This window comes from Zootermopsis nevadensis, unplaced genomic scaffold (assembly GCF_977971745.1).
Source record: "Zootermopsis nevadensis isolate Lab colony 2312 unplaced genomic scaffold, Znev_1.0 Znev_ptg000020l, whole genome shotgun sequence".
NCBI classification, from domain to species: domain Eukaryota; kingdom Metazoa; phylum Arthropoda; class Insecta; order Blattodea; family Termopsidae; genus Zootermopsis; species Zootermopsis nevadensis.
Window position 1 is genome coordinate 12,596,150 of NW_028259152.1, and position 12,338 is coordinate 12,608,487.

The 12,338-nt window shown below is 41.8% G+C and overlaps 1 protein-coding gene across 1 annotated transcript; it reads left to right on the forward strand.

Annotated features, from left to right (window-relative positions):
- The first annotated feature begins 6,515 nt into the window (after positions 1–6,515).
- Positions 6,516–10,547, forward strand: LOC147873312 (uncharacterized). Its single transcript, XM_087351789.1, has 2 exons — positions 6,516–8,494; positions 9,842–10,547. Exon 1 carries the CDS (start codon positions 6,606–6,608, stop codon positions 7,851–7,853), a length of 1,248 nt encoding a protein of 415 aa, XP_087207915.1. The 5' UTR covers positions 6,516–6,605; the 3' UTR covers positions 7,854–8,494; positions 9,842–10,547.
- The last annotated feature ends 1,791 nt before the right edge of the window (positions 10,548–12,338 follow it).

Genomic DNA, 12,338 nt, shown 5'->3' on the forward strand with positions numbered 1-12,338 from the left:
CAATTTGAACTCACTCAGTTATTACAACCTCGTGTACTTACGAACAAACTTAGAGCGCAGTGCAATCATATTTAGGTAGAAAGTTTATACGTTAATTTTCTACCTCGTCTCTTGTTTTTCATTTGTTGACATGATAGCATAGTTTAAAGCAGAGGACCCTGACTTGTCTTTCCATATTATAGGGTATTCAATAAATGTAATATTTATGATGAGATTTTAATTATATGAAACTTATACATAAAACATTTATTATCATAATTCGATAAATAACTTTAAATTTAACTGTATAAATCGTGTGCTGTTAATGCCATATTTAAGTAACGTAAATATATAACCCTTGAAATTGGACTTATGCGCCGAAGGTCATACAGTCAAATCCTGGTCGAGTCGGAATTCTTTCCAGGGTTTTGTCCCAATCCATCGGGTTTATCCTGTTCATATTATTCCATCATTGTTCCATACTTTCTTATGTATCATCTGGAGGATGAACACAGGGACAGTTAGAGGTCCGGTACCACAGAGACGTAGTCTCACCCCATCGCAACAACAAAACAAAATGTAATTCGACTATTTGGGTTACTTTTGGTACAGCCCTCGTACTTCTCTCTCTCTCTTCTATTCCTGTTTTATCTTTCCTTTTTTCTTATTGTCCCTTATTTTTGTATCTCGTAGGTTGTTGTGAATTGCTGGCTTTGATTTACAGAGAAAATGATGAAAATTAACAATTTATGGTTGAAGATATCCGTCTTCTGGGTTATTGCGCTGTGTAGTCTGGTCGATGTTAACCAAAGTTTCAGAGGTCATACTGCCTCCGTCATCAGGGCGATCATCGCCCTGATGACGGAGGCAGTATGACCTCTGAAACGTTGGTTAACATCGACCAGACTACACAGCGCAATAACCCAGAAGACGGATATCTTCATACTCACCGCTGTGAGAACCTCAAGTCTTATAATTTATGGTTGCTTTTTTATAGTATAATTTGAAGCACCGGCCTAAAGGCTTGTTCACACACAGCCAGTAATTTAGTCGAGTAGCGAGTAGTTTAGTTACTTACCATGTGCGGACATTAAAATGTAGTCGAGTAGATTCATTTCATTATATTTTCTTGGTCGAGTAGGCTTCCCCTCACCCCTGTACAACTGAGCTCGGGACATGTCTGAACACGTTTGTTTAGTCAAGTTCATTAGTAGCCAAAATGACGCGCTGGAATGAAGACATGACAATTCACTTTATTACTGAATATTTAAATCATGAATCGCTGTGGAATGTGAAAAGTGAACTGTATAAAAACAGACAAACAAAACAAGCTGCGTACTTGAGTTTGGAGAAAACTATGAATATACCTGGATTTACAGAAAAGGAGATAAAGTTGAAAATCAAGAACGTCAGGTCAACCTATTCGCAGGAATTAAAGAAAATTAAAGATTCCAAGAAATCTGGAGCTGGGGTTGATGCAGTTTATGTTCCAACAGTAAAATGGTTCCACTTATTGGATGAGTCATTAAGAAATGAAATTTCTTCTTCAATTTCCTCTAATAAATAATTTGCAAGGTTTCTGATACCATTATTTATAACTGCACGGTGTCGTCTGTCCATCTTGCGTGAATTCGAACGCTCAACTGTACTAGTCCGGACACATTAAAAGCGACTACTCGCTACTCGACTAAATTACTGGCTGTGTGTGAACAAGCCTTAAGGGAGTAAAGCCAAGTCAAACGTCCTTGCCTGTCCATTTTAAAACGTTTCTCCGTCACACTGGACAATGCATTTTTCATAAAAGTGGAACTGACATGAGAAAGCACGTTCGTCAATTGAAACGTGGTTTGTGCGAAGCGTGTTTTAACCTGTGTGAAGTCAGTGCTTACTAATTTCAAAATAAGACCTGTGTATGCAGAAAAAGTGTAACAATTTCTTTGGTAAAACTCTAGCAATTATCGTTGTGCAAAAAAGAACAGACAGTGAATTTGATCTGCTTTTGCGTTTCTGTTTTTATTTCGAATTCTGAGAAATTCGACCAGTTGCTTTGAAACGAGAACAAAACGTTTCTTACTCAGTGGAAGGATGTTCCATTGGCTCCTTGCTGTCTTTACAACCTAGTTGTGTCTGTTGGAGACGCCATTGCTTGTTCTCATTCTTATAAATGTCTAATAAACTAACGCCCTAGTAGCATAAGCCGCAGGTCCAATACCGACAACACCATAGACCGCCACCGGACACGATCCTGAACCAATTCCATCCATTTACCATTAAATTAAACTGAAAAATCCATAATGAACTGCATCCTTTCCAGATGTTAAATTGTATACTTCTGCCCTTAACAGTTTTGACAGTGTGCTTATTTCCTTGAAAATAGTGAGCTTGCATGTTGAGTTGCCAGGTAACTTGAAAATGAATACGTCTTGTCAAACGTCAAAACGTTACAAAAACGTATCAGTGTGAGATCTGCTGCTTCTTTCTGTCAGAAGTCTCGTCAACATTTTTAAGTGAGCTACGCGTAAATCAAGGTCATCTCTCAGTTTGTGCCTCGCTGTGATTTCATCATAAATAAGCAGATACAAAGGGAACTGCAATCTTCCCCTTTACCATTACTTTTAGGAGATAATTCTTATATGTGTTTTGGCTAAAGTTATAAATGTTATTATTTTTCTCTGAACACAATGGCACGGTCCAAAAAATTGTATCCGGATACAAATCCGTGAATGTGTTCTTATGATCGTCAAAAGATGGCAGTATGCCACAGTGCTAACATGCTGCCATCTGCAGTTGGTTGTCTCAAACTTTTGTAACTTCTAATAGACTGAGAATAGGGAAAACTGGAGAGCTCTTTTTGGGCAGAGCAATGGACCTGTCGTAAGACAGAACACTGAATAATAATAATAATAATAATAATAATAATAATAATAACGATCCTGCTCTATACTTTTGGAGCAATGAAGTGGACAGTTAACGAGTTGAAAAACCTGGACAGGGCCACCAGAAAAATGATGACCATGCACCGAAGTCTTCACCCTAAATCTTCTGTCCAACGCATATACCTCCCGCGTCATCTTGGAGGTAGAGGTCTCTTGGGTCTGGAGAATCTTCACAACAGGATAGTTCTGGGTACAGCTCATTCCATCATTAATAGCTCTGACCCCCTTTTGACATTCGTATGTTCGCATGAGTCTGCGGGTGTAGGGGCGTTTATATTTCAGGCGGCAAAGAGAGCAGCAAATGACCTCGGACTTGACTTCGACACCAGCTCAGTTGTACAGCGAAGACAGTTGCCCCTCTTGACACTGACGTCAGATCAATTCAAGGGCATTGTTAAGAAGGCTGAGCAAACTTTGTTGCTCAAACAACATGCAGATAAACCCATGCATGGGGCCTTCTTCAAAAATGTAGAAAAAATTGGCTTGTCAAAAGACCTGACGTTCGCCTTTCTACGGTCGGCTGGACTAAAGTCTGAAACCGAGGGTTTCATCTTAGCGTGCCAAGATGGTGTTGTAAACACACTTGTGTACCGCCGAATGGTGATGGGTGTGGGGGTAGTGGATACTGTCTGCAGGGCATGCCGAATGCAACCAGAGACGTTGATGCATCTTTTGTCGGCATGTAAACATTATGCCAGCTGCGCCTACATTCATCGACATAACGCTGCTTTACGTATATTCTACTACCACCTGAGACACTTTTACGGCATAGATAAGACACCCGTTTTGCCGTACGCTCCTGGGGACATTGAGTCCGTCGTTGAGAACGACAAATGTAAGATTTATTGGAACTATTCGTTCCCCACTACCAGGCAGTTAACAGCCACTAAACCTGACATCGTTCTCATCGATACCTCTGGATGCACCATGTATGTCATCGAGTTTTCGGCCCCGGCTGAAACCAACATAGTTGTGAAGGAGGCTGAAAAACGGACCAAGTATCAAGACCTTGTGTTTGAGCTAAGACAGCTGTACCCAGGATTCACTGTCAAATTAATCGTCCTCATAATCGGAGTTCTTGGAGGAGTCAAGTCGTCACTGCTGGCTAACATCAAGCTCATTCCGGCATGCCAGCGTAACGCTGAAGCATTACTCAGCCGGATGCAAAAGGCCGTGCTTCTTGGGTCGCTCCGACTACTACGTGCGCACGACCCCAACTCACTGTAGCCGCCCATCTCGTGGTTCGAGCCGTGACTACAGTTTCATCTGGGCTGCAAGCATCGGAGTTATGACGGCAACACGCCTGAAGTTTTTGGCTGCTTGTGGACCAATTAAACAATTCATAATAATAATAATAATAATAATAATAACAATAATAATAATAATAATAAGGGGCACAAATCGGATCAGCAGCCTCCTCGTGGCGTGCCCTGGACAGTCTTTGTACTGACAGATGCTGCCGTCTGTGTGTCGGGCCAACCACCCGGCACGCAGTCTAAACTGGTTCCCAAAAAGAATCATAGTAAAGCCACTTCCAGCCGGCCTGTTTCGGATGTGGGCCCTAGAGGCGCTGGGAGTAGCACAAACCGTGGGGCCGTTCGCATGGTGTGGACGGACGATCTACGGCGTGGCCTTCTTGCGTGTCACGCCACCAGTGATCCTTCGCGGAGAGGATACATGGCACGGATGCATTCCCTTTGGTGCGAGATGCATCCTGAGCACTCCAGTCTCTCGCAACAAAACCTGCGAGACTATGTGTACCATCTGCGAAGGAAAGGCTTTGACTTCAAGCCGCAAGATCCAGTTGCAGCTACGCCGCATAAAGCGGAAGAAATTAAAAATATCGCACCATGTCCCCCAGCTGCGACTGTTGATATCGACATTAAAACGCGGTTCTACCAATTGTTGAACTCCTGTGAATATCTGAAGGACAGGCAGCGAACAGTTCACCACAAGATATCGCTGCGGGCCAAACATCTGGCCGAAATGAACGAAATCTTAGATGAATTCCTAAAAGATGATTCTGATCTTCTTACTATCAATCGCGCCGTTTACGCTGCAGCCAGGTTATTAGTAACCCCAGCCCCGTTTAGGGTGGCAGAAAAATCTGAGCAGCAAACAAAACGTCTGGACGCGAAGTTAAAGTTGGAAAGGCAACTGGTATCCAGAATTCACTGCGTGATTGAGTATGTAAACTCTGGTCGGAGATTTACCACCAAGCTGAGGCTTATCGCCCGCTCTCTCAAGGCCAAGTATCACACACTGAACAAGAATACGCTGCTGACCATCAAGCAGCACTCTCTGGACAAAATACGGGCACTAACCGCGGACAGGAAGAAGTCAGTGAAACGTTATAGGGCCGTAAAGGAGAACACCATCTTTCGTGTATGCCCTTCCCGTCTCTTCAGCAAGAACACTCCAGTCGTTCATACCCCACCAACAGCAACGCAGGTCGAGTCATTCTGGAAGAGACTCTATGAAACTAGATTTCCGTTGAACATAGATTCTCCGGCCATTGGCCTCTTTAGGCAGTTCTGCGATCGCCATTTAGAGGATGATGATGTGCCCCTAGTGATCACCGAACAAGATGTGAAACGTGCCTTTACTGGCAAAAAGAATTTTTCTGCTCCTGGAATAGATGCCATCAATAATTTTTGGTGGAAAACTTTCACGAGCACACACAAACATTTATCTCGTATCTTTACATCTTTTTTGTGTGGTACAGAGCCCATTCCACCTTGGTTAACAGAAGGGCGCACCGTTCTTATTCCGAAGAAAGGAGATTTGTCTAATCCGGAAAACTACCGACCTATTACCTGTCTTAATACTGTATACAAGGCGTTCACCTCCATCTTGAACGAACGCATACTGCACCATATTGATCCTATCTGGAAAGAGGTATATGAGCAGCGGGGTTCGAAACGTGGCATTGCAGGTTGCAAGGACAATCTGTTGATTGACAGATGCATCTGTCAAGATGCGGTCCATTATAAGCGCAACCTGTCAATGGCCTGGGTGGACTACAAAAAAGCTTTTGACACAACTTCTCATGAGCTAATTGTCATCTTGCTCAAAGTGCTGAAAGTCCAACCTGACATAGTGAAATGCATTGAAAATCTACTACCGCTCTGGAAAACGCGCTTCATTCTAACATCTGGGAAACGTGTAGTGTCAACCGAGTTGGTATGCTACCACCGTGGAGTGTTTCAAGGTGACAGCTTGAGCCCTCTTCTTTTCTGCATCACGCTACTTCCTCTTTCCGTTGTGCTAAGACGTGAACGTGGCTACATGTGCGGTGCACCGTCCATTCGTAGCCACAAAGTCACACACCTTTTTTATATGGATGACTTAAAACTTTATGCTGCCAGTGATAGTGGCATTCAAAGTGCACTGAACACCGTGCAAGTATACACTCAGGATATCGGCATGGAATTTGGATTGGACAAGTGTGCAGTTCTGCATTTGAAAAGGGGAAGAAATAGGGATTTCGGCGAAGACGTGCAACTCGTGGACGGAAGCATCATACACCATCTTGATGCCGAACAGTCCTATACATATCTTGGTGTGAGTGAGAGTCACGTCCAGGATGTCTCCAAGGTTAAAGAGGCTCTGTGCAGCAAGTATAGACACACCCTACGACAGATTTGGAGTTCCGAACTCTCTGGTAGAAACAAAGTCACTGCCACCAACATGCTTGCTGTTCCGATCCTGCTCTATACTTTTGGAGCAATGAAGTGGACAGTTAACGAGTTGAAAAACCTGGACAGGGCCACCAGAAAAATGATGACCATGCACCGAAGTCTTCACCCTAAATCTTCTGTCCAACGCATATACCTCCCGCGTCATCTTGGAGGTAGAGGTCTCTTGGGTCTGGAGAATCTTCACAACAGGATAGTTCTGGGCACAGCTCATTCCATCATTAATAGCTCTGACCCCCTTTTGACATTCGTATGTTCGCATGAGTCTGCGGGTGTAGGGGCGTTTATATTTCAGGCGGCAAAGAGAGCAGCAAATGACCTCGGACTTGACTTCGACACCAGCTCAGTTGTACAGCGAAGACAGTTGCCCCTCTTGACACTGACGTCAGATCAATTCAAGGGCACTGTTAAGAAGGCTGAGCAAACTTTGTTGCTCAAACAACATGCAGATAAACCCATGCATGGGGCCTTCTTCAAAAATGTAGAAAAAATGGGCTTGTCAAAAGACCTGACGTTCGCCTTTCTACGGTCGGCTGGACTAAAGTCTGAAACCGAGGGTTTCATCTTAGCGTGCCAAGATGGTGTGGTAAACACACTTGTGTACCGCCGAATGGTGATGGGTGTGGGGGTAGTGGATACTGTCTGCAGGGCATGCCGAATGCAACCAGAGACGTTGATGCATCTTTTGTCGGCATGTAAACATTATGCCAGCTGCGCCTACATTCATCGACATAACGCTGCTTTACGTATACTCTACTACCACCTGAGACACTTTTACGGCATAGATAAGACACCCGTTTTGCCGTACGCTCCTGGGGACATTGAGTCCGTCGTTGAGAACGACAAATGTAAAATTTATTGGAACTATTCGTTCCCCACTACCAGGCAGTTAACAGCCACTAAACCTGACATCGTTCTCATCGATACCTCTGGATGCACCATGTATGTCATCGAGTTTTCGGCCCCGGCTGAAACCAACATAGTTGTGAAGGAGGCTGAAAAACGGACCAAGTATCAAGACCTTGTGTTTGAGCTAAGACAGCTGTACCCAGGATTCACTGTCAAATTAATCGTCCTCATAATCGGAGTTCTTGGAGGAGTCAAGTCGTCACTGTTGGCTAACATCAAGCTCATTCCGGCATGCCAGCGTAACGCTGAAGCACTACTCAGCCGGATGCAAAAGGCCGTGCTTCTTGTGTCGCTCCGACTACTACGGGCGCACGACCCCAACTCACTGTAGCCGCCCATCTCGTGGTTCGAGCCGTGACTACAGTTTCATCTGGGCTGCAAGCATCGGAGTTATGACGGCAACACGCCTGAAGTTTTTGGCTGCTTGTGGACCAATTAAACAATTCATAATAATAATAATAATAATAATAGACACATGAAACGACAAAAAAGCAGGCAGCCATCTTCAGAATCACCGCCGTCAAAGCCATAATCCTACTCATGCTGCCATCTATTGACGACGCATAACACCAGGAGGGAGATTCTAGCATTCACATCTATAAGGGCCAGCGCACACGTAAGACTTAACCGTCGACTGACTGTTCTGTCGTTGTCTGCTGAAGCATACGATCGATAAACGACACGACAGTTCAGTCCACGAGCAAGCGCACACGTACGTCTAAACAGTCGTTCTCTTGTTCTCTTTTGTTCCACGTTCTTCGCTCTATCCTCGCCGAGTACAGAAGTCAGGAATGTTGCAAGAAGATAATATCGAACACTTAATTGAAGAGGTCGAAAGACGCCCTGCTCTTTATGACAAAAAATTGAAAGATTATGCAAACATCAATGTTAAAAGAGAACTTTGGCAAGAGATTTGTTCAGTTGTGGTACCAGGTTGGAGCGAATTGTCACCCGAAAAAAAGACTGAAACAGGTTAGTTTATTTGTTTTTTATTTAATTTCAACAATTACATTTTAACAATTTAAATTTTTACTTATAGTGTAGACCGATTTGCTTGATAATTTTTATTTTATTCCAAATTAAATGTTGTTTCATCTTATATGGCACCAAATCTGTCATTCTTGGTAAAATGTTTATTGTCTTCACACGACCTGCCTATTACATTTTTTCGTATTGCTTTGGTATTGATCCTTGAAGTGAAATGAAAAACTTCGACAAGAAACTCCTAACATCGGTTCCGCAATTTCGTATGTTATCAACAACAGTACTTTCGAGAGGACACTCATATACAGGGTATACACAAAAGAATCGCGCGGTTTCAAAAGTTAATAAAAAATTTATTTCTCACCTTACACGGGCACAACATACACCGTCAGGTGAGAAATAATTTTTTTTATTTACTTTTGAAACCGCACCATTATTTGTGTATATCCTGTACAGTATCAACAAAACGTGTGCCGTCCTTACAGCGAACAAAATTATGAAGTACACAACATGCCTTAATTATGCCGTCGCAGAAGCCGATGCTGACATCTAATGGTCTGTGCAAAACCCTCCATTTGTTAGCTAAAATGCCAAATGTGCACTCCACCATTCGGCGAGCCTTTGTATGTCGATAATTATATATTCTTTTGAGCATTGTCAACTTTTTCTTTCCATATGGCCTCAGGACGTGTTTTGATAACCCAAAAGCTTCGTCCGCCACAACAGAGAACGGCAACGATCGGTCGTCTTCATAAGCAGGCAAAGGCATTCAGTTCCAACATTCTCCCCATTTTCGAATTCTTAAAAATGGTTGAGTCACTTGAAGATCCGTATGATCCGACATCTATAAATATAAATTTGTAATCTGCATCATCCATGCCAGTAACACCTGTGAAAAATACTTTTTATAATTGTAAAAAGTTGATCCACTTGCAGGAGGTTTGATAATGCGAATATGCTTTCCATCAATGACACCTATTACATTGGGAAACTTGGTTCTTTGGTAGAATTGATCAGCTATTTTGATCCAATCTTCTTCTTTTATGTTTCCTGGTATATAGATCGGTTGTAAAATACTCCAAATGTTGGCGCAGGTGCATTTTATTATCAACCTTAACGTTGAAGGTGCAATTAAGAACTCAAAGGACAGCGAATTGAAGCTTGCGCCGGTCGTCAAATATCTGAAAAAAATGGGACACGTCTAGAATATGGTCATAATACAATACAAATACTATCACATCACAGAACATAATAGACCTACACGTACAACATAGCATATAATAGTAGGGTCGTATTATAAACTTGTATTATATAAAATATTGTCACTATTTCTAGGTCGAGACATACAAAAGAAGTGGCAGAATTTAAGATCATGTTTTAGCAGAGAGCTTCGCGCCCAGAAACAGACCAAGTCCGGCCAATCAGCATCGAAGAGGAGGAAATATATATATTTTGAAAAATTGTTATTTTTACTTCCCACAACGGAAACAAATGTAATATCAGATGACGATGACGATAAAGAAGAGGGAATCGACCACGTAAACGAGGCTGAAAACAGAGCACAATCTTCCAGGGAAGAAAAAAGAAACAAGCAGCAGCCTTTCGAGGAATCTTTACTCAACAATTTGAGTTCAAGAAATACCGACGACGAAGATGTCCACTTCGCACTTTCCTTAGTTCCTTCGCTCAAAAAGCTAGGCGAAGAGAAAAAATTAGAGGCGAAGATAAGAATTTTGAGCGTGATTAAAAACTTAAGAGCAGAATAATCCCCCCTTTCACGTGGAATGCAGCCGGGCCATCTGGGTTAAAGGAATGCCTTTATTTGGACGCAAGCTGCTGCAACAACCTCAGTCAACTACGAATAAATACAACGACGTTGCTCATCTACTCCAGTGCATCCTGATTTCAGTTCTCCAAATTCAAATGACACAGTCCAAACATATTATTCCAATTTCTCTTGTAATTCTTACATATTAGACCTTTAGATACTAGGCTGTCTGGCTAGGTTATTTGTCTACAGCAAGGCATAACTTCACATTGTATCTAAGTTTCTTTCTTTAACAATAAGGAAAATAAGAATAATAAAAATAATTAATGTAAAGTTGATTTTATTTATTCACTTACCTTAGTGTCACTGCCAGTCTTTCTTCAGGTGAAATAGCGAGACGCATATCCGTAACTTGATAGGTTATACTCGGTCTCAGCAATAATAGAAGTTCATCAAAACTTTGTGTACTCATGCGAAAATATGAAAAGAATTTTGCATGATAATTCCGTAATGTTTCATACATAGTATGGAATTTTCCTTTCAACAGTCTCTCACTGTATAATGGATGCACCCAGTAATTCCTTTTCCTCCTTTCCTTGAGGCGAATCACAAGTGCACATACTATAGCAGTTTCAACAACATCCATGTTTGACAATCGTCTACTGTCTGCAAATGCTCCCACGAAATGAAAGGCAGAACGACTGAAAGGTCGTTCGTCTGCGCGCTTTCATATAATTCGAAGGGCCAACGACAGTTGGTAGACAGAAAAGTCCGGGGTTGTCGGTAGAGGTAACCGACTGCCAGTCGTGTCGCTGTCGTGTCGTAACAGTGTGCGCATCTCTATATGTTCTTAAGGGCTTTGTGCGAACGACGAAACAGTCGTCTGACAAACAGGAGGAAAAGGAATTACTGGGTGCATCCATTATACAGTGAGAGACTGTTGAAAGGAAAATTCCATACTATGTATGAAACATTACGGAATTATCATGCAAAATTCTTTTCATATTTTCGCATGAGTACACAAAGTTTTGATGAACTTCTATTATTGCTGAGACCGAGTATAACCTATCAAGATACGGATATGCGTCTCGCTATTTCACCTAAAGAAAGACTGGCACAACTGTACAAATCTCTTGCCACTCTTTTAACATTGATGTTTGCATAACCTTTTATTTTTTTTTCAATTAATTGTTCCATATTCTCTTCTTGTAACATTCCTGACTTCTGTACTAAGTACATAGCATAGAGCATAGAGCGAAGAATGTGGAACAAAAGAGAGCAAAAGAACGACTGTTTAGTCATACGTGTGCGCATGCTCATGAACTGAACTGTCGTGTCGTTTATGGGTCGTACGCTTCAGCCGACAACGACAGAACAGTCAGTCGACGGTTAAGTCTTACGTGTGCGCTGGCCCAAAGTCTTGCAATACGTCCTAAGCTCAATTTTGCAAATGCGAAAAATGTGTTATCTCAGGTCTACCTCAACACCCAAAGGCTAGATCTATCATTTTAGCTGTATGAGTTTTGAGATTTTCACAGCGGTAAAAATTTCGATTCTGGTTGTTACTTGAGTAGAAGGCTACGTGGCATCTCAACCCAGCAGACCAGAATCGACATGTAATGTTTGTTTACCTTTTGTTTTATATGGATACAAAATTTGATCCATTTCGCTTCGGGAAAAACAAAAACCAAATAGCAGGATACTATAGAAAATAAAAATAGAGTAAGTGAAGGTAATATGACGTGTTAAATGTCTCTTAAATTTTATCATACCGTGAAAAGAAACTTATTATTTGCGTACATACGTTATGAAATGTGTTTTTACGATATGCGCCATAAGGAACAGAGTACATTCCTGAAAGGTCTGATTTGGAACGAGAGTTTTCACGAAATCAGTAATGATAATGGAGTTAGAGTAGTAAACTTTGCCAAATGCAAAAACCTAATTTTCAAGAGTAAAATGTTTCTACGTCATAGCATTTATAAATTCACATTGACGTTTCCTGATGGAAAGACAAAATAAGATTGGCCACATTTTGATATATAAGAGACGTCATTCATGTGT

What these genes read in the sequence shown, in the direction of transcription:
- LOC147873312 (XM_087351789.1), top strand. Translation starts at nt 6,606, where the DNA reads ATGCTTGCTGTTCCGATCCTGCTCTATACTTTTGGAGCAATGAAGTGG.